The following is a 23,584-nucleotide window of genomic DNA, read 5'->3' on the forward strand; positions in this document are numbered from 1 at the left end:
AAAAAAGGCGAGCTGTGCTGCCAACACCCCCRAGCCTTCCCCGTTCCCATGCAGGCCCGGGCCCACCCCGTCTCTCCACTGTATCGCAGCAGCGCAGACAGACAGGCTGAAATAGGTTAGGCATGGAAGTCATTTCCCCTCTAGGTGCTCCAGCCTCTCTGTCCAGACTCAACAAAGTCCTGAAATATCATTAACATCTGATTTGGAAAACGTCTGACAACCACCTCTTTGTTCCTCTACTGCACCAGACTGGGGGGAGAACAGTGCAGCATTACCATATCACCAATATAATTATGCCTATTAGACTGAGAAATATAGGATTTGTTTCGTTTATTTGAAGACTTTTTCCCCCTTCCCTCCCTCTTTCATTTTCTGAGAGAAATTGTGTGTGAATATGTCTATTGTATTCATTTCATTTTTGTAAGTGGCGTGGCATAATGATACATAAACATTACCTCACCTTAACTAGGAGCAGAGAGCCGTAGTACGTTTCTGGAGAAAACTAGACTAGTTAACTGAATGACCCATACAATCAGCTCTTTGTGTTGTTATTTTTCTTCCTCCGTCCAGGATATTTTTTTTTCCATCTTCCTAAGTCTGGTCCGAGAGCTATATGTGATGAAAGGGAAGGGGTGGAGGGGTMGGAGAGTCTGACTGAATGTCTCATAACCATATGTCATGGTAAAGCCAAGATTACACCTAAGTGTCTCAATCGATTTGTCTCAGTTGTCCCTGCTACCATATAAAGGTGTTGTAGTCTGCAGTGTATGCCCAGTGGCGGACTTACCATTAGGCAGARGGGGCCTTGTGAGCTAGGAATAATAAAAAATAATAATACTAGTAATATTTTTGTATTATTATTTCTCCGCTTGAGGCCCCTCTCTGCTCTGCTTTAATTTAGCTGTAAAAATATATTACCTTTAAATGTCCKWTGAACACAACCATTTATGATGTTCTAATCTGATTGTCAAACAAATAACTTCAAAAAGTCGGTTACCTTCGCACATTCATCTAAAATAGGATGTGGGGAGCTGGCTTCTGCCTGGGGCGGACTGGCCTCTGCCTGGGGCGGACTGGTCTCTGCCTGCGGGGGACTGGCCTCTGCCTGGGGGGGACTGGCCTCTGCCTAGGGCAGACTGGACTCTGCCTAGGGCAGACTGGACTCTGCCTAGGGCGGACTGGACTCTGCCTGGGGCGGACTGGTCTCTGCCTTGTGGGGGGACTGGCCTCTGCCTGGGGGGGACTGGTCTTGCCTGGGGTGGCTGGCCTCTGCCTGCGGGGGGACTGGTCTCTGCCTGCGGGGGCACTGGTCTCTGGCCTGGGGGGACTGGCCTTCTGCCTGCGGGGGACTGGCCTCCTGCCTGCGGCGGGACTGGCCTCTCCTGCGGGGGACTGGGCCTCTGGCCTAGGGCAGACTGAACTCTGCCTAGGGCGGACTGGGCCTCTGCTGCGGGGACTTGGTCTCTGCTGCGGGGGGGATCTAGGCCGCTGCTGGGGAGACTGGGATTCTGCTAAGGGCAGACTGGACTCTGCCCTGGGCGGACTGGTCTCTCTGCCTGGGGCGGACTGGTCCTCTGCCTGGGGCGGACTGGCCTCTGCCTGGGGGGGACTGGCTCTGCCTGGGGGGGACTGGTCTCTGCCTGGGGGGGGACTGGCTTCTGCCTCGGGGGACTGGACTCTGCTGGGGGGGACTGGACCTGCTAGGAAGATGGACTCTGCCTGCGGGGACTGGTCTCTGCGCGGGGGACTGCCTCTGACTGGGGGGACTGGCCTCTGCCTAGGGCGATGGCTCTGCCCTGCGCTGGGACTGCTGGGCGGATTCTCTCGGGGCGACTGTCCTCTGCTGGGGCGACTGGCTCTGCCTGGGGGGGAACTGGCTTCTGCCTGGGGGGACTGGTCTCTGCCTGGGGGGACGGTCTCTGCTGGGGGACTGGACTCTGCCTGGGGGGGACTGGACTCTGCCTAGGGAAGACTGGAACTCTGCCTGGGGGGACTGGTCTCTGCTGCGGGGGACTGGCCTCTGCTGCCGGGGGACTGGCCTCTGCCTGGGGGGACTGGTCTCTGCCTGGGGGGGACTGGCCTTGCCTGCGGGGGACTGGTCTCTGCCTGCGGGGGACTGGTCTCTGCCTGCGGGGGATGGTCTCTGCTGGGGATGGCCTCTGCTGCGGGGGATGGCCTCTGCTGCGGGGGACTGGCCTCTGCCTGGGGGGACTGCCTCTGACAGGGCAGACTGTAACTCTGCTAGGCGGACTGGCCTCTGCCTGCGGGGGACTGGCCTCTGCTGCGGGGCTGGCCTCTGCCTGCGGGGGACTGGCCTCTGCTAGGTGAATGAATCCTCCTGCAAACTATAAAGCAATTACTGATTTAGGTTTTTCGGGGTGTGTGCTAGGCCAATCTAATGACCTTTTAAATCTCCCTTAGCTAAGCTAACTGCAACTTATTCACATCATTTAAAGGTAGATAGGAAAGACAGTGACTGACACAACTATTTGTATTTTGTGTGTCAAGAGTAGTCATATACACAAGTAGAGATACTGTCCTTTCTGAGGGACTTGTTTTACAATTCATTATCAAGATTCTCTCTAATCTCCCAATCAAACACAACCGAGCAGAAACATGTTTACTTCCAGTACCATCTAGACCATCCCATTAGCTAGAGTCATGTAAAAGCCATGTGAGGAAACATAAAAACACACACCATCCAGGTCAGTGCACTGGCTGAGAGTTGAGATAGAAATTCAGATAGTGGCTTTTCCCTCAGCCAATAGTTTTTTACCATTCATAACTAACTCAAGCAGATATTTAATTGAGTGCAGACCACCCATGGGTAATAATTGTTTTATTGTTGTGATCTTGCACAGGTTTTGTGCACAATGTCGATCGTAGGGATTTATTCTAGCATTTTATAATAACATCTTTGGTCCATAACAAATGGGTTTTCATCTCTCCTCTTTACATATTGTCAATAGTTGTGTTTGGTTAATGCTCCAATTCGTATTTCCAACCCACAAATGTCACACATAATGCGTCGACATAATGAAACATCAACCTATCCTAATTGAAAGCACTGCATGGTTCAGAGAGTGAGGGTGAGAGAGAGAGAGAGAGAAGAGAGAGAGAGAGAGAGAGAGAGAGAGAGAGAGAGAGAAGAGAGAGAGAGGAGCGGAGAGAGGGAGAGGAAGAGAGGAGAGAGAGAGAGAAGAGGAGAGAGAAGAGAGGAGGAGGAAGAGAGAGAGAGAGAGAGAAAGAGAGAGAGAGAGAGAGAGAGAGAGAGAGAGAGAGAGAGAGAAGGGGTGGGTGGATGCCCTTGTGGATGCTTTCATGTACACACACTCAGGAGGAGGAGATGCGGGTGGAGGAAGAGATGGCGGGTGAGAGAGAAAAAAGAGGCGAGCAACAAAGTTCATATGTAAAGGGATGGCCCGATCTGTCGAACAAGATGGTGTCATACCGCAAACACAGTGCATTCGGAATGTATTCAGACCCCTTGAATTTTTTCAATTGTTTTTACGTTACAGCCTTATTATAAAATGGAATAAATCGTTTTTTCCGCTCATCAATCTACACACAATAAATACCCCAAAATGACAAAGCAAAAACAGTTTTTTAGAAATCTTTGCGAATTTATATATATCACATTAACAGAAGTATTCAGACTCTTTACTCAGTACTTTGTTGAAGCAACTTTGGCAGTGATTAAAGCCTTGAGTCTTCTTGGGTATGATGCTACAAGCTTGGCAAACCTATATTTGTGGATTTTCTTCCATTCTTCTCTGCAGATCCTCTCAAGCTCTGTCAGGTTGAATTGGGAGTGTCGCTGCACAGCTATTTTCAGGTCTCTGCAGAGATGATTGATCGGGTTCAAATTCAGAGACTTTCCCCGAAGCCACTCCTGCATTGTCTTAGTTGTGTGCTTAGGGTCATTGTCCTGTTGGAAGGTGAACCTTCGCCCCAGTCTGAAGTCCTGAGCGCTCTAGAGCAGGTTTTCATCAAGGATCTCTCTGTACTTTGTTCTGTTCATCTTTCCTTCGATCCTGACTAGTCTCCCAGTCCCTGCAGCTGAAAAACATCCCCACAGCATGATGCTCTTCCRCAGATCTSTGCCMCYACACAATCCTGTCTCAGAGGTCTACGGACAATTCCTTCGACCTAATGGCTTGGTTTTTGCTCTAACATGCACWGTCAACTGTGGGACCTTATATAGACAGGTGTGTGCCTTTCCAAATCTTGTCCAATCAATTGAATTTACCACAGGTGGATTCCAATCAAGTTGTAGAAACTTCTCAAGGATGACAGACATGGTGATTGCATTGARAGACATGGAGATTGCAGTGACAGACATMGGGATTGCAGTGACAGACATGGGGGTTGTATTGAAACACATGGTGATTGCAGTGACAGACATGGGGATTATAGTTATAGACATGGAGATTACATTTACAGACATGGAGATTGCAGTGACAGGCATGAGGAGCAGCATGTACAGTACATACATATCAAAGCAGGCATCCCAAATCAATGAGTGCTACTTACAGTATATGGCTGGCGGTGTGCAGTCATGTAATGAGGAGAAACATGATTAGAACGATGGAACAGAAGGTGTGTAGCCCTATAGTTGATTTATATGTTCTAAAAAAGGCCATGGGAAAAAGCTCTGTGGGGAATTTTTCAATTCATTCACAAATGAAAATGTATCTGTGCATTTTTTGTATTATTTGGTTAATTTGTATGTTACTGTGTAACATAAACACCTTCGCACACCCAATGTTCTCTTATAGTAATGTCTCCTTTAGGTTTAAATGGCATCTACAGTACTGTACCATTTTCCAGTGGCCCTGTTGATTTTGTGGTTAACGAGACCATGACTCCCTGTGGTCATCTACGGTCGATTCCTGCGCTTACCATTGGAGTGACAGATTCACTGATAGAATTTTGGCGAGTTCCACTCTAACGCAAGAAGTAGGGGGGTTCCATGATTCGCAGGGCTAACAATAAAGCTGTGGGGGGTGCAGTGGTGTGTGTGTGTGTGTGTGTGTGTGTGTGTGTATGTGTGTGATGCTGTATGCAAAGTGATGATGCTGTATCTGGCTGCTATGAAAGTGAACTATGTGTGTGGGTGATCAGTGGATTATTCATTCCACCGATTCTGTTGCAAAGCATTTCTTAAATGGAAGCAAACGGAATGAAATGGGAATGGACATACACGAATTTGTCCAATAGAAACGTTCCACTAATTATTACACCCTAGATCAGCGAGTGTGCAAGAGTGTGCAAAGAAGAGTGTGCAAAGAGGTACTTAATGTGTCACTGTCTGTCACCTTGATTACTTCAATTTGTCTCTTGGCCTGGCAACCTACGTTATAAACGTACATCTTTTAGACAAGGTTGTAAAATTATTGTTGTCCATCAACAATGACAAGCGACCGGGGTCTGACAACTTGGACCCAAAATTACTGAGGATAATAACGGACGATATTACCACTCCTATTTGCCATAAATTCTATTTAAGCCTACTCGAAAGTGTGTGCCCTCAGGCCTGGAGGAAAGCAAAAGTTATTACGCCCCCTTTACTGGCTTAATTAGCCGACTAATCAGCCTGTTACCAACCCTTAGTAAACTTTTTTAAACTTAGTAAAAATTGTGTTTGACCAGATACAATCCTATTTTACAGTAAACAAATGAACAACAGACTTTCAGCATGCTTATAGGGAAGGACATTTAACAAGCACAGCCTTACACAAATGACTGATGATTGGTTGAGAGAAATTGATAATAAAAASACTGTGGGGGATGTTTTGTTACACGGAACCCAAACCGGCTGCACGAGTGCGCCATCGTGCGCTATCGTGCATAAATGTAATTTGCCCCCCCACACCAAACGCGATCACGACACGCAGGTTAAAATATCAAAACAAACTCTGAACCAATGACATTAATTTGGGGACAGGTCGAAAAGCATTAAACATGTCTGGCAATTTAGCTAGCTAGCTTGCACTTGCTAGCTAACGTTAATTTGTCCTATTTAGCTAGCTTGCTGTTGCTAGCTAATTTGTCCTGGGATATAACATTGAGTTGTTATTTTACCTGAAATGCACAAGGACCTCTACTCCGACAATTAATCCACACATAAAACGGCCAACRGAATCGTTTCTAGTCATCTCTCCTCCTTCCAGGCTTTTTCATCTTTGAACTTATATGGTGATCGCATCTAAACTTTCATTGTATTACCACGACAACCGGCAACAAAGTTCGTCTTTCAATCACCCACTTGGGTATAACCAATGAGGAGATGGCACGTGGGTACCTGCTTCTATAAACCAATGAGGAGATGACTTTCAGCGCGATCTGCGTCAGAAATAGGAACGACTTCATTTTTAGCCCTTGGCATCGCAGACGCTCGTTGACACGCGAGAGCAGCGTTGGTGCAATAATTGAATAACATGTATTTCTAAATTTATTTTGCGACGCTCGCGCACGCGACGTGTCCGGTCTGGTCAGCATGTTAGACTTCAGTGCAGCTTTTGACATTATCGATCATTGTCTGCTGCTGGAAAAACCTATGTGTTATGGCTTTACACCCCCTGCTATATTGTGGACAAAGAGTTACCTGTCTAAAAGAACCCAGAGGGTGCTCTTTAAATGGAAGCCTCTCCTACATAATCCAGGAAGAATCAATCTTTACTAACGACTTGTGAGGCGTCTGTTTTTCAAACTAGACACTCTAATGTACTTGTCCTCTTGCTCAGTTGTGCACCGGGGCCTCCCACGCCTATTTCTATTCRGGTTAGAGCCAGTTTGAGCTGTTCTGTGAAGGGAGTAGTACACAGAGTTGTACGAGATCTTCAGCTTCTTGGTAATTTCTCACATGGATTAGCTTTCATTTCTCAGAACAAGAATAGACTGACGAGTTTCAGAAGAAAGTTKTTTGTTTCTGGCCATTTTGAGCCTGTAATCAAACCCACAAATGCTGATGCTCCAGATACTCAACTAGTCTAAAGAAGGCCAGTTTTATTGCTTCCTTAATCAGGACAACAGTTTTCAGCTGTGCTAACATAAGTGCAAAAGGGTTTTCTAATGATCAATTAGCCTTTTAAAATTATAAACTTCAATTAGCTAACACAACGTGCCATGGGAACACAGGAGTGATGGTTGCTGATAATGGGCTTCTATATGCCTACGTAGATATTCCATAAAAAATCTGCCATTTCCAGCTACAGTAGTCATTTAGAACATTAACAATGTCTACACTGTATTTACAATCAATTTTATGTTATTTTAAAGGACATTTCTAAGTGACCCCAAACTTTTGAACGGTAGTGTACATTCAGTAATCTTGCTCTGATTTGTCATCCTGAGGGTCCCAGAGATAAAATGTAACATAGTTTTGTTTGATAAAATACATTTTATATTCAAGTGTGGGAACTGAGGTCCACAGTTTGAACCCACTGKTGTCTCTGGCTCCACACCCACCCCGCCCGGCCATCWAMATGTGTGAAAGTTAGTGTATAAGCTAATTATCCATCAAGTATGACATTCCTGGGAATGTGTAAACTTACATTTTTTATTACCGTAGCATTTTGTATCTTCTCTACAGTTATGTACTTGATAATGTATCAATTGTGTCTTCACTGACATTTTCAACCTCTCCCTGTCCGAGTCTGTAATACCAACATGTTTCAAGCAGACCACCATAGTCCCTGTGCCCAAGAACACTAAGGTAACCTGCCTAAATGATTACCGACCCGTAGCACTCACATTTGTAGCCATGAAGTGCTTTGAAAAGCTGGTCATGGCTCACATCAACACCATTATCCCAGAAACCCTAAACCCACTCCAATTTGAATTTCATCCTAACAGATCCACAGATGACGCAATCTCTATTGCGCTCCACATTGCCCTTTCCCACCTGGACAAAAGGAACACCTATGTGAGAATGCTATTCATATTCACTATTCACAGCTCAGTGTTCAACACCATAGTGCCCTCAAAGCTCATCAATAAGCTAAGGACCCTGGGACTAAACACCTCCCTCTGCAACTGGATCCTGGACTTCCTGGCGGGCCGCTCCCCCAGGTGGTAAGGGTAGGTAACAACAGATCCGCCACGCTGATCCTCAACACAGGGCCCCCTCAGGTGTGCCTGCTCAGTCCCCTCCTGTACTCCCTGTTCACTCATGACTGCATGGCCAGGCACGCCTCCAACACCATCATTAAGTTTGCCGATGACACAACAGTGGCAGGCCTGATCACCGACAACAACAAGACAGAATATASGGAGGAGGTCAGAGACCTGGCTGTGTGGTGCCAGGACAACAACCTCTCCCTCAAGTGATCAAGACAAAGGAGATGATTGTGGACTACAGGAAAAAGAGGACCGAGCACGCCCCCATTCTCATCGACGGGGCTGTAGTGGAGGAGGTTGAGAGCTTCAAGTTCCTGGTGTCCACATCACCAACAAACTAACARAGTCCAAACACACCAAGACAGTCGTGAAGAGGCACGACAAAACCTATTCCCCTTCAGGAGAATACAGTTGTATAGTTGCATCATCGAGAGCATCCTGACTGATATGGCAACTGCTCTGCCTCCGACCGCAAGGCACTACAGAGGGTAGTGTGTGCGGGCAAGTACATCACTGGGGCAAAGCTTCCTGCCATCCAGGACCTCTATACCAGGCGGTGTAAGAGAAAGGCCCTAAAAATMMTCAAAGACTCCAGCCACCCTAGTCATAGACTGTTCTCTCCGCTTCCACACGGCAAGCGGTACTGTAGCACCAATTCTAGGTCCAAGAGGCTTCTAAACAGCTTCTACACCCAAGCCATAAGACTCCTGAACATCTAATCAAATGGCTACCCAGACTATTTGCATTACCCCCCCCTTTTTACACCGCTGCTACTCTCTGTTGATATCATCACTTTAATAACTCTACCTACAGTTGAAATCGGAAGATTACAGACACTTAGTTTGGAGTCATTAAAACTCATTTTTCAACCGATACACAAATTTCTTGTTAACAAACTATAGTTTTGGCAAAGTCGGTTAGGACATCTACTTTGTGCATGACACAAGTAATTTTTCCAACAATTGTTTACCTGTCTCTTATACACATCTAGATGTGTATAAGAGACAGAAGTTGACTGTGCCTTTAAACAGCTTGGAAAATTCCAGAAAAGTATGTCATGGCTTTAGAAGCTTCTGATAGGCTAATTGACATCATTTGAGTCAATTGGAGGTGTACCTGTGGATGTATTTCAAGGCCTACCTTCAAACTCAGTGCCTCTTTGCTTGACATCATCAGGACCTTAGAAAAAAGCTGTAGACCTACACAAGTCTGGTTCATCCTTGGGAGCAATTTCCAAACTCCTGATGGTACCACGTTCATCTGTGCAAACAATAGTATGCAAGTATAAACACCATGGGACCACACAGCCGTCATACTGCTCAGGAAGGAGACATGTTCTGTCTCCTAGAGATTAACGTACTTTGGTGCAAAAAGTGCAAATCAATCCCAGAACAACAGCAAAGGACCTTGTGAAGATGCTGGAGGAAACAGGTACAAAAGTATCTATTTCCACAGCAAAACGAGTCCAATATCGACATAACCTGAAAGTCAGCTCAGCAAGGAAGAAGCCACTGCTCCAAAACCACCATAAAAAAGCCGGACTACGGTTTGCAACTGCACATGGGGACAAAGATCATACTTTTTTCGAGAAATGTCCTCTGGTCTGAGGAAACAAAAATAGAACTGTTTGGCCATAATGACCATCGTTATGTTTGGAGGAAAAAGGGGGAGGCTTGCAAGCCGAAGAACACCATCCCAACCATGAAGCACGGGGGTGGCAGCATCATGTTGTGGGGGTGCTTTGCTGCAGGAGGGACTGATGCACTTCACAAAATAGATGGCATCATGAGTTAGGAAAATTATGTGGATATATTCAAGCAACATCTCAAGACATCAGTCAGGTAGTTAAAGCTTGGTGGCAAATGGGTCTTCCAAATGGACAATGACCCCAAGCATACTTCCAAAGTTGTGGCAAAATGGCTTAAGGACAACAAAGTCAAGGTATCGGAGTTGCCATCACGATGCCCTGATCTCAATCCTATAGAAAATTTGTGGGCAGAACTGAAAAAGCGTGTGCGAACAAGGAGGCCTACAAATCTGACTCAGTTACACCAGCTCTGTCAGGAGGATTGGGCCAAAATTCACCCTTGTGGAAGGCTACCTGAAACGTTTGACCCAAGTTAAACAATTTAAAGTCAATGCTACCCAATACACTCAATTACTATGTAAACTTCTGACCCACTGGGAATGTGATGAAAGAAATAAAAGCTGAAATAAATTGTTCTCTCTACTATTATTCTGACATTTCACATTCTTAAAATAAAGTGGTGATCCTAACTGACCTAAAACAGGGGATTTTTACTAGGATTTAAATGTCAGGAATTGTGAAAAACTGAGTTTAAATGTATTTGGATAAGGTGTGTGTAAACTTCCGACTTCAACTGTACATGTACATATTACCTCAATTACCTCGACTAACCGGTGCCCCCGCACTATATATAGTCTCGCTATTGTATTTTTACTGCTGCTCTTGTTACTTTTATTTATTTTTCGGTTGGTTAAGGGCTTGTAAGTAAGCATTTCACTGTAAGGTCTACACCTGTTGTATTAGGCACATGTGACTAATACATTGTGATTTGATTTGATTTGAATTGACCAATTCGGCACAATTGGGCAAATTCCTTGCAGACTTGATACAAAATATTGTYTAGTAATGTAATTCTTCACTGGATCAGTCTGAAACTTTGCACACACATTGCTGCCATCTGGTGGCCTACCTGAAAGTATCGACTTTCTCTTGCATTTCAAAGATGATGGAACAAAAAAACAAAAATAAATCCATGTTTTTTTGTTCGTATTATCTTTTACCAGATCGAATGTGTTATATTTCCTTTCCTTTCAAATGTTATCACGAATATGCATATCCTTGCTTCAGGTCCTGAGCTAGCTACAGGCAGTTAGATTTGGGTATGTCATTTTAGGTGAAAATTGAAAAAAAGGGTACGATCCTTAAGAGGTTATTAATAACTAAAAATGCAAATGGCTCTGATATACGAATAATATTACTACACAGATCATACACATAACATTAGTTAGCTAGCCAGCCAGCTAACATTAGCTTGCTAGCTAACAGTACACTTTTACTTCAAATGAAAAGGACTTTCTGACTAAACTAGAAACGTGTCATATCTGAAAATGTAGCTATCTATACTCTCTTACCCGTGTACATGGATGGACACTTCTACCTCCCTGTCACGGTTGCCATGATTGCCCTTAGTTTGAAGATGTAATCCGGAGACAGGTGTTCTCTTTTTGACTCCATCTGTATATTTGCAATCAAACGCCATAATTTTCTCTGTCTCCTTAGCTATCATACTTTAATTCCACAACTCAGTCCTCCAGGAAGTGGAGAGCAACACTTTTTTTTACCTTCGTTTAACTAGGCAGGTCAGTTAAGAACAAATTCTTATTTACAATGACGGCCTACCGGGGAACAGTGGTTTATGGGGCAGAACGCAGATTTTTACCTTGTCAGCTCGGGGATTTGATCCAGCAACCTTTCAGTTACTGGCCCAACGCTCTAACCACTGTTTAAAAAAAATACATGGCAGACCAATCTGAATCTCTCGGCATGTCCAGCCCATTCATTTTCTCAGCCAATCATGGCTAGCGGGAAYGTTGCTAACTTTTTCCGTGGCTAAACCAACTTGGCTCGTAATTTAACAATTTCATTTGTATTAACAGATGACATACAAGTTTGTTAGTAAGTCACATGAAAGTTCACATGTTCCAGAAGGCATATCTGGCCAAAAGTTTACMTTCAAATGCCGCTCCTGTGAAGTGGTGACGCGTGACATACGCCCAGTATCTGGAAAATAATCACATATTGATACATCAGTAGCTAAGATGAGGAGAAGTCTATCCATAATGAAGTACTGCTCTGTCTTCTTAACAGCACTATCAACAAMGCAGGTCCAACAGGCCATAGTTTTGTGGCACCTGGACTACTGTTCAATCGTGTGGTCAGGTGCCACAAAGAGGGACTTCAGTAATTTGCAATTGGTTCACAACAGGGCAGCATGGCTGGCCCTTGGAAGTACACTGAGAGKTAACATTAAGTATGCATGTCAATCTTTGCTGGCTCAAAGTGGAGGAGAGATTGACTTCATCACTACTTGTACTTGTGAGAGATATTGACATGTTGAAAGCACCGAGCTGTCTGTTTGAACCACTGGCACACAGCTCAGACACCCATGCATACCCCACAAGACATGCCACTAGTCTCTTCACAGTCCCCAAATCCAGAACAGACAATGGGAGGAGCACAGTACTACATAGAGCCATGACTACATGGAACTCTATTTCACATCAAGTAACGGATGCAAGCTGTAAAATCAGATTAAAAAATATATAAAAATACACCTTATGGAACAGCGGGGACTGTGAAAAGACACACATACAGGCACAGGCACATGCATACACACACATGATAACATACAAACACGTACACACGGATTTTGTATAGATATGTGGTAGTAGAGTAGTGGCCTGAGTTCACACACTTAATGTGTTGTGAAATCTGTTGTAGCTCATTCAATCTCTTGAATTTATTGTAATGCTTGTAAAATTGTTTAACTGCCTTAGTTTTGCTGGACTCCACGAAGAGTAGCTGCTGCATTGGCAACAGCTAATGGGGATCCATAATAAATACAAATACAAACAACCTCATGATGGGTATGGGGCAAATTCGAGAGTCATGTAGTAGCTTAAACCGAACGATGTTACATTGAACTGGGTGAATGGAATATAAATGACAGTCATCCAATATGCTGTAATAGAAATAAGACCATGCTCATAACAAAGTATTCATCCTCCCTAATCTTGAACGGCACTAACCGCCACTGGTCTGGGCTTGTGTGTTCATGGCAGGCAACTGAAGAGCTACTGGCTTAATTGAAGCTGACAGTCCAACCATCCAGCCCTGCGCTGCTCTCCCTCTCTCACCATGGTAACCCTAACTATGTCATAAAAAGTGCCCTATTCCATGCAGATTAAGACGGTGATAAATGTGTCTTGGCATGTTATGCTGGTGTAGAACGAAAAAAAATTTAAGAGAGCAACTGGCTGACAGGTGGGCCATAGAGAGGTRGCTAATATTTTCCAGGCAGACTTCGGGGGTAAGAGTTGGGTTTCATTTAACCAGCGGCTGGTTGATATTGACTTATTCAGGCTGGTAAGGAGTCTGTAGACCAGAGCTGAGTCTGGGTTAGCACTGTGTTGTAATCATAGCATACAGRATAGCTTACGAACCCAAGTAAGGATGTTTACTCGTGTTGTTCTGTGTTGTGTTGTCTTACAGTWAGTGTAACCAACACACTGACGGAGCCTTGGTCAAGCACTTATACTAATGATTGATGAGGAGAACCAAGATGCTGGTCAATACTGGTAGGTGTCAACAACAACTTGTCAGAAGGAGTTCTGTGAGGTATAAATGTGTGATTATCTTCAGAGTTCACGTCCTACTTTGTGTGCAGGTGGGGAGTGAAGCAACAGTGTCGATCGCACTAGAAAAGGGTGTTAATAAATTGTCAGCAGGCACTCCTTCCTGCYGACTTCTTCGGGAGGGTGTGTGAGGTGGGTCAGTGAGGTGTTCCTACTCAACACTCAGGCAGACTCTCGCATCAATCGAGCGGTGAGCCTGCCAACTTCCAGACAAACCAGGCTTTGCTTCCTTCTTCCACCACGCCTCGCAGCGATCAATCCCTCCTCAATTAATGATAAACACCAGGATGACGTATTTTAGACCGCGATTATTCACTTGTGCAGCAATCCAGCTAATTCATCCTAGTGATAGCCTAATGAGGTCCGGTGCGCGAGGGCAGAAAGAATGGAATGAGAGAGAGAGAGAGAGAGAGAGAGAGAGAGAGAGCGAGAGAGAGAGAGAGAGAGAGAGGAAAGGGGAGGAGGTCTATAATGCCTCACGTCTCCTCTGTAGCCATTATCCAGTGAGTTATGTACCTACAGCGCCAGGCGAAATTGATCCCATGGTAAATGTCTGACAGGGTCTCAACTTTTCCTCAGAAAACAGACAAATCAACAGAGCAGTTGGGGCTTCCCTCTGAAATAAAGGATATTGTATAAAAAGGAAATGAATGCCATATTTCCAGGAGTTCACATATATTATAGTGTCAGCATGAGATTGAATGAGCAGCAAGACAAAAGTATAATTGATGTTATTATTGACCGTGATAATAATGATCTATTCACTTTCAGTACTGGGTTTTTCTATTTCAAATGTTCATAAAGATTGAATCGCACATTAATGGACTGTAAGACCCTAAAGAAAAAGGGTCCTAGACTTAATGGATTGTTGAATTGTGGTATTTTATAAAGAGTGGATCACTTTTGCCACCCATGATGGGTAAGTTAGCTACACATAAAACCTTTTGTTTTAGGCTATTATCAAGCACAGTACATTGAGTACTGTGCAGTGTTTTGAGTGACAAAGAAGGAGGCCTCCTCCCAGTCTGTCTGTCAAGTATGGGAAAGAGACAGTAATATTTATTATTAAAATATATATTTTCACCTTTATTTAACCAGGTAMGCTAGTTGAGAACAAGTTCTCATTTACAACTGTGACCTGGCCAAGATAAAGCAAAGAAGTTTGACACATWCAACAACACAGAGTTACACATGGAATAAACAAAGATACAGCCAATAATACAGTAGAAAAAGTCTATATACAGTGTGTGCAAATGAGGTAAGATAAGGGAGGTAAGGCAATAAATAGGCCATGGTGGCGAAGTAATTACAATATAGCAATTAAACACTGGAATGGTAGATGTGCAGAAGATGAATGTGCAAGTAGAGATACTGGTGTGCAAAGGAGCAAGATAAATAAATAATTACAGTATGGGGATGAGGTAGTTGGATGGGCTGTTTACAGATGGGCTATGTACAGGTGCAGTGATCTGTGAGCTGCTCTGACAGCTGGTGCTTAAAGCTAGTGAGGGAGATATGAGTCTCCAGCTTCAGTGATTTTTGCAGATCGTTCCAGTCATTGGCAGCAGAGAACTGTAGGAAAGGAGGCCAAAGGAAGAACTGGCTTTGGGGGTGTCCAGTGAGATATACCTGCTAGAGCGCGTGCTACGGGTGGGTGCTGCTATGGTGACCAGTGAGCTGAGATAAGGCGGGACTTTACCTAGAAAATACTTATAGATGACCTGGAGCCAGTGGGTTTGGCGCCGAATATGAAGCGAGGGCCAGCCAACGAGAGCATACAGGTCGCAGTGCTGGGTAGTATATGGGGCTTTGGTGACAAAACGGATGGCACTGTGATAGACTGATTGACAGAGTCGAAAGCCTTGGCCAGGTCGAWGAATACGCCTGCACAGTAATGTCTCTTATCGATGGCGGTTGTGATATCGTTTAGGACATTGAGCGTGGCTGAGGTGCACCCATGACCAGATCTGAAACRAGATTGCATAGCGTAGAAGGTACGGTGGGATTCGAAATGGTCGGTGATCTGTTTGTTATTAACTTGGCTTTCGAAGACCTTAGAAAGGCAGGGTAGGATAGATATAGCTCTATAGCAGTTTGGGTCTAGAGTGTCTCCCCCTTTGAAGAGGGAGATGACCGCGGCAGCTTTCCAATCTTTGGGAATCTCAGACGGTACGAAAGAGAGGTTGAACAGTCTAGTAATAGGGTTTGCAACAATTTTGGCTGATAATTTTAGAAAGAGAGGGTCCAGATTGTCTCTCCCGGCTGATTTGCAGGGGTCCAGATTGGATTTGGGTGAAGGAGAAATGGGGGAGGCTTGGGCGAGTTGCTGTGGGGGGTGCAGGGCTGTTGTTCGGGGAAGGGGTAGCCAGGTGGAAAGCATGGCCAGCCGTAGAAAAATGTTTATTCAAATCCTCAATTATAGTGGATTTATCGGTGGTGACAGTGTTTCCTAGCCTCAGTGCAGTGGGCAGCTGGGAGGAGGTGCTCTTATTTTCTATGGACTTTACAGTGTCCCAGAACATTTTTGAGTTTGTGCTACAGGATGAAKATTTCTGCTTGAAAAAGCTAGCCTTAGCTTTCCTAACTGGCTGTGTATATTGGTTTCTAACTTCCCTGAAAAGTTGCATATCARGGGGGCTYTTCGATGCTAATGCAGAACGCCACAATATGTTTTTGTGCTGGTCAAGGGCAGTCAGGTCTGGAGAGAACCAAGGGCTATATCTTTTCCTGGTTCTACATTTTTTGAATGGGGCATGCTTATTTAAGATGGTGAGGAAGGCACTTTTAAAGAATAACCAGGCATCCTCTACTGACGGGATGAGGTCAATATCCTTCCAGGATACCCGGGCCAGGTCGATTAGAAAGGCCTGCTCGCTGAAGTGTTTTAGGGAGCGTTTGACAGTGATGAGGGGTGGTCATTTGACCGCAGACCCATTACGGATGCAGGCAATGAGGCAGTGATCATTGAGATCTTGGTTGAAAACAGCAGAGGTGTATTTGGAGGGCAGGTTGGTTAGGATGATATCTATGAGGGTACCCGTGTTTACGGATTTGGGGTMGTACCTGGTGGGTTCATTGATAAATTGTGTGAGATTGAGGGCATCAATCTTAGATTGTAGGATGGCCGGGGTGTTAAGCATGTCCCTGTTTAGGTCACCTAACAGCACGAGCTCTGAAGATTGATGGGGGGAAATCAATTCACATATGGTGTCCAGGGCACAGCTGGGGGCAGAGGTTTGTCTATAGCAAGCGGCAACGGTGAGAGACTTGTTTCTGGAAAGGTGGATTTTTAAAAGTAGAAGCTCGAATTGTTTGGGTACAGACCTGGATAGTAAGACAGAACTCTGCAGGCTATCTCTGCAGTAGYMTGCAATAKCGCCCCTTTGGCAGTTCTATCTTGTCGGAAGATGTTGTAGTTAGGGATGGAATTTCCAGGGGTTTTGGTGGTCTTCCTAAACCAGGATTGAGACACGGCTAGGACATCCGAGTTGGCAGAGTGTGCTAAAGCAGTGAATAAAACAAACTTAGGGAGGAGGCATCTAATGTTAACATACATGAAACCAAGGTTTTTACGGTTACAGAAGTCAACAAATGAGAGCACCTGGGGAGTAGGAGTGGAACCAGGCACTGCAGGGCCTGGATTAACCTCTACATCACCAGAGGAACAGAGGAGGAGTAGGATAAGGYTACGGCTAAAGGCTAACAGAACTGGTCGTCTAGTACGTTCGGAACAGAGAGTAAAAGGAGCAGGTTTTTGGGCGCGATAGAATAAGTTCAAGGCATAATGTACAGACAAAGGTATGGTAGGATGTGAGTACATTGGAGGTAAACCTAGGCATTGAGTAGTGATGAGAGAGGTATTGTCTCTAGAGACGTTTAAACCAGGTGAAGTCACCGCATTTGTGGGAGGTGGAACTAAATGGTTGGTTAAGGCATATTGAGCAAGGCTAGAGGCTCTACAYTGAAATAAGACAATAATCACCAGGACAGTAATGGACAAGGCATAATGATATTAGGGAGAGGCATGCATACCTGAGTGATCATAGGGGTCCAGTGAGTGGTTGGGCTGGCTGGAGATACGGCGATTCAGACAGCTAGCAGGCTGGGGATAGCAAGCTAGCAGAAGGGCCTTAGAAGGACGTCGCGATGGAGGAAAGTCTGTTTTAGCCTCCGCGTGCCGTGACGTCGATAGACCAGTCGTGATGGATTAGTAGGGTTCCGAGTAGCAGAGGGGTCCAAGTCTAATTGGCAAAATAGGTATAGAGGCCCAAGAAATTGGCCGTGGCTAGCAGCTATCGGGCCGCTGCTAGCAGGCTAGCAGATGGGCATTCAGGGGACGTCACGGTGTAGGGGCCAGTTGAGTACCCCCTCGAGCAGGTTACGTCGGTAGTCCAGTCYTGAAGGATTCCGGGTACTGTAGTAGAAGGGGTCCGGGTATTGTAGCCCAGGAGTGGCTGATGGGCCTCTTCAGCTAGCCGGGAGAATGGGCCTAGCATGGGCTAGCTCCAGGCTAATTGGTGCTTTCTTCGGGACAGATGTTAGCCAGGAGTAGTCACTCGGATTGCAGCTAGCTAGCTGCTATGATCCGGTGAAAAGGTTCAGAGCTTGCGGTAGGAATCCGTGGATATGGAGAGAAAATAGGTCCGGTATGCTCTGGTATGAGTCGCATTGTACAAACTGGCGAGAGCTTTCCGAGCTAAATGTTAGCTGATGACCGCTAGCAGTGGTTAGCTGACTAGTAGCTAGTAGCTAGTGAGCTGGCTAGCTTCTGTTGGGGGATTCCGGTAAGGTAAATAAAAATACTTTAGAAAAAACAGATCCACACCACATTGCGTGAGGCGGGTTGCAGGAGAGTATTTTGAAGTTGAGGTTTAGAAAAATATAAAAAATATATGCAAAGAAAAATATATAAAAAGATATGTACATGGGACACGACAAGACAAAGGACAAAGACGTCTGACAGCTACGCCATATTGGATTATTAAACAATATTAAACAAAGGTGCCAAAATTGGACACTAATTATGAACGGGCAGCTCTGCAGACATGGAGGGGGACTCTCACCACTCTTCAGTGTGGAAACATTAGTGTTACATTTCCCTTGTCTCAGTGTGTTAACCATTAATTAATTAGCTGAATGTCTTAAATTGCTTGCCAGCTTCAGGGGCCTCTACCTTTTCAGCATGGAGTCTGCTGTCACTTGCTGATGTGTTTGATAATGTAAATCACTTGAGTCTGCCACTTTTTTGGCAAAACMTGTAATTGAGACGATCAGAGCGCACTTGTATCGCAACTGCAAATGGTACATTTTCCATAACCCAGGCATTTGCCAGCATCTGGCTGCTCAATGTGCCTGCTAGCTACTAGGCCTACTTGCTAGCTTCATTGACAAAACACAGAGTRGGAACATAGCCAGTTAGCAAGTCATTTTGGGCACTGATTAACAGCGTGTAGCTTGTGCTTTATTTACGATCGTTTGACAGCTTGCAGATGATGAAGCTGTAAATCTTATTGTTCTCAGAAATCAGTCCTGAGTATGCAGCCAAACTTTCCCGACTCGATAGTGCACTAGTTTTTGATGCACATTCTTTTACTTTAGAAATACTGCACGAAACACCTTAGCTCGAATAAGACCTCTTCTGCAAAAGCGTCTAAATTAGTTACAGATTTCTTGGTTTATCTTAGATTAATTTGGACTATTTTAAGGAAGTTACTATTTTGAAGAAATGCCTATGTTGTTGCTACGGTGACTCAGAAGTGACAAACAACACTACCTGCCAGGGTATGACATGCGAACATAACACACCCACATCAAACCACACCCCCAACACAACTCTTGTTTGGCTTCAGTCATGGCCACTAACATTTCATCAAAACCCTCCAAAGCAGGAAGCGCAGTCGCCCTTTAAGAGATATTATCCGCTTGAGTAAGAGTGATAGTTTTTTACAGCTCCTTCTCTCTGCAACTTTTAATTGTGTGTGTGTGTGCGTGTGTGCATGTTTGTGTGTGTGTGTGACTACATTTAATGAAACCACCCCTATCTATACTACTACCTGTCAGTCACTCTGTATATTTATAACTTCTTTCTAACACAGTGTTAGGTGTCTGCTTCAATCCTTCACTTGATTAGGGAAAGAGAGAGAGACACAGAGAGAGAGAGAGAAAGAAAGAAAGTAAGAAAGAAAAAACATTGAAGAGAAAGAGAGCCAAAGAAGAAAAACAGCCTATTTTTTATTTAACTAGGCAAGTCAGTTAAGAACAAATTCTTATTTACAATGACGGCCTACCCCGGCCAAACCCAGATTACGCTGGGACAATTGTGCGCTGCCCTATGGGACTACCAATCACGGGCCGGTTGTGATACAGCCTGGAATCAAACCATGGTCTGTAGTGACACCTTTAGCACTGAGATGCAGTGCCTTAGACCGCTGCACCACTCGGGAGCCCCACAAAGACAGACACACACAGCTAGTCTGCCTAGCCAGTGGTATACTATACTGGTCTCCTGGCTCTAGCCCAACAACGGTCCTCCAGACGCCTTCTCTCAACCCCAGAGCCACTGAGTCTCCTCGGGCACGCCGGGCTGTCTTAGCCCCTCTCCCCATGAGCTCCAAACACCATTTTTATAGATCACTATTAAATCGTCAGATTGTTGAGACCTGGAACGGTTTAATCTCCCAGGCTTTAATGACTTTAGCAGGTTGGTATTCACAGGGGTGTAAAGAACTGAAAGACCCGTCTGTGTGTAATGTAAAGACATAGTGAATCAGTTCACGTCTATGAACTGACTTGGATAATCCAAGTGAGTAAGAATGGATGAATGCATTGCTGATAATGGCTATACAGTAATACACTGCTACCTGACTTGAATGGCAGGGATAACACTTTTAGAGACAGACACTTTTGTGAGCAATTGACTTTTTCTTACTATGCATTATCATCATACTCCTCCCCTTTAACTGGATTTGGACCGACATCAACTGCTTTCAAAGACTCTCAGCTATGTTTAGAGAGTGTATGGTTCTAATTAAATACAACAGTGAGAAATCAGTTTTTTTAATTTTACCTTTATTTAAATAGGCAAATAATTTACAAACAAATTCTTACTTACATTGACAGCCTACCCCAGCCAAACCTAGACAACCCTGGTCCAATTGTGCACCACCCTCTGGGACTCCCAATCACAGCCTGGATTCGACCCAGGTACTGCAGTGATACCACTTGCACGGAGATGCAGTGTCTTAGACCACTGCGCCACTCGGGAGCCCATTAAACAAACACTGCTTCTTTGGAGTGACATTTCAGTCAATGCAGAAGCAGCAGACTTGGACAGTTTCTAAGATGCCAATTCCCGCTTCCCGAGAAAATGGATCATTGATGTTCTCTGCTGCGTAAGTAAGAAAACTTTACAAACAGGCACTCAGAGAAAGTCTCAATCCGAATGAAAAATACTTTCTAAAAACCTCAGCTCACTTGTTTCCAGTCCACAGACCTGCAGGATTGAGCCCTTAAGAAACCAGAAGAATGCAAAAGTTTTCACATGGCAAAGTATCTGATGAAGATTTGACAATCATACAGATGTAATTTACATGAATAGTCTGGTTTCAGAAGATGATAATGAGGGCTCTAATGCCTCAGTGGATCTGTTCTGCACTTACAATCAAAGAAAAGTTTTGTTGTTTTATTAAGTGGTTCGTTGAGCTAAGAGGACATCTATAGGCTTCAAGCAGGCTACACTTTGATGCCCAATTAAGTCTTGTGTTATAAATTAAACTATTTGAGGGAAGCCAGGAGAGGAAAAAAACACAACAAAAACAAAACAAAGCATATTTACATACGTAATATTTATTTTGTCTCGCCAATATTCTCTGCACTCAGTTAACCAGATCCAATGTGGGCACAGGGTGCCAAATAAAAGCGATAATTCATCTACTTCGGACCATCCAGACAATGATAAGTATTCAAAACTCCCGCTGCTCGTCTCTCCATGTTTGCTCTGTGTTGTTGAGCTCTGAGCTCTGATATCCCCCTTATCAAAGCCAACAATTCATTATTTTGACACTGTGGTAGCGGTTTATGTGCTCTTTGAGAATCACTGGTAAATAAAATAATCAGAATCTGCCAATTATATTTATCAGAGTACACTGGGGTTCCATTCCAGAACTCCTCCCATTTAGAGCACGAGCTTACCTTACACAATCACCATTGATAATTCTGCGCACCCTTAATTAATCAAAACCCACTCTTGGAAGGTTATTACAAGAAAAAGGATATGGCACAGAGAGGTACCAATGACAAAAAAGTATATTGAAAAAGGGACAATTATTTCTGTGAAATATGGCTAGCTAGAAATGGCCGCTCACTTTCAAATTGACTCGATTGTGGTGCCATTCATCAATGTTAAATGATGGAAATAATAGTGCTTTTTTATGGGTTTTGGGGGACAATTGTGTCCAAAAAGTATTATTATTTCTTTCCATCACAGTGGAGTCTGTATTTAAGCCCATATTTCCCTGTGAGTCTGATGCTATAAATTGTCCTCCTTTATAATCTGTGTTAAGAGCATGAATTTTACGTTTTGGACAAATAATTGAATGAATGCAGGAAAACCCATCATTTTTCACATAAGCCAAATAAATCAAGGAAAACAATACAGCCATGCGGGACCTCGGGGACAGACATTGTGAGGCACTTTACACTGACTTTTTCCAATAATAACATTCTGTCTGGGGGAAAGACATTAAGACAATTATATAAAGTAAGTCAGAAAAAGTTAAACTATTAAACACACTCTGCAAACTCTAAGTCCACTAATCACTGGAAACGAAACAAGCAGGAAAGAGCCAAAAGCCATCATCATCCCCGTATCGATCTGTAGGAAATCTGGCTGTTTAAAGCAGCTGGATCAAATTCTATATTGAACCTTCTAGTGATGCTAAGGTCATTTAGAGTATTAAAGTCAGAGTCAAGTCTTTTCGTTTTAAACATTGCTTTGTTTTAAATGGAGCAAAAGCGGCAACTTGTATCCCCAAATGACTCCCCAAATTTCTTGACACGGCGGATTTCACCGCCCCCCCACTCTCTATCTCTTTCTCTCTCCTCTCTAGTGGACTCCATACTCTGTCTCTGTCCTCTCTAGCAGTGGAAAACAAAGCAATTGTCTTGGAGCTCCTGCAGACAGGAAGTGTTGTGTCAGGTAGAGAGAGATACAGTATGAGCCTCAGTATCCTGTTCCCCCTGAAGGGAAGAACACCATTATGTCAGGACTTCAGACCTGAGAATGGATCCTAACTTCAGTGGAATGGAGGGCGTAGTGAAGAAGTCATCATTAGTATGAATATTGGTTCCAAGATGGCTTAGCAGTTCAGACGTCATTTCTGTTTCGTATTGTCGTGTCCTGTATATATATATATTTACACCTTTCTTCGCATATCTTTTATATATTTTATTATCCAAGAACTCAACTACAAAAGCTTTCCTGCAAAAGCTTTCCTGCAACCCGCTTCACCAATTACAAAAAAGTATTATTTACCTCAAATCTGAAAATCCACCGTGGAAGCTAGCCAGGGGCTAATTCAGAAGCTAGCCAGAAAGCTAACCAGAAGCTATCCGATAGCTAGCCAGAAGCTAATCTGTAGCTGCCCAGAAATTAGCCGGTCTGCTGGCTAGCGTTGGTGTTTCAGCTGCCCACGTTTTGTGGTCATCAGCTATTCCTTTAGCTCGATAATCTACCGYCACCTTTGTGCAACGCGACTCGGACCGGAGCATTCCGGGACTTTTTTTCTCTCAGTTTCCCCGGATTTCAGCCGCAGGCTCTGGACATTTGCAGCTAGCTAGCTGCAAACCGTGTGACTATTGGCTTACGTCGATCCCGGAGCAAACTCAAATCATTCCGGAGCTAGCCAGCTGAGGAGTTCCATCAGCCATTCCTGGGCTACAGTCACCTATCCGGACCCGTTTTTTGTTTTTTTTGTTTTGTTGTTGCTGCAGATACGGAGCACCACCGGGCCTTCACGACTGA

At 44.4% G+C, this 23,584-nt stretch overlaps 1 protein-coding gene across 1 annotated transcript in view; it reads right to left on the reverse strand.

Moving 5' to 3' along the window:
- Positions 1-1,011: 1,011 nt before the first annotated feature.
- Positions 1,012-23,584, reverse strand: part of LOC111954794 (uncharacterized) — a 114,267-nt gene continuing 91,694 nt past the window's right edge. Inside the window, exons 2-3 of the mRNA XM_023974706.1 lie at positions 2,019-2,345; positions 1,012-1,962 (exon numbers count right to left, since the gene is read on the reverse strand). Coding sequence (XP_023830474.1) covers positions 1,012-1,962; positions 2,019-2,345 — 1,278 coding nt within the window. The remainder of the gene's footprint in view (positions 1,963-2,018; positions 2,346-23,584) is intronic.

The sequence above is a fragment of the Salvelinus sp. IW2-2015 genome, linkage group LG30 (genome assembly GCF_002910315.2).
Source record: "Salvelinus sp. IW2-2015 linkage group LG30, ASM291031v2, whole genome shotgun sequence".
Taxonomy (NCBI): domain Eukaryota; kingdom Metazoa; phylum Chordata; class Actinopteri; order Salmoniformes; family Salmonidae; genus Salvelinus; species Salvelinus sp. IW2-2015.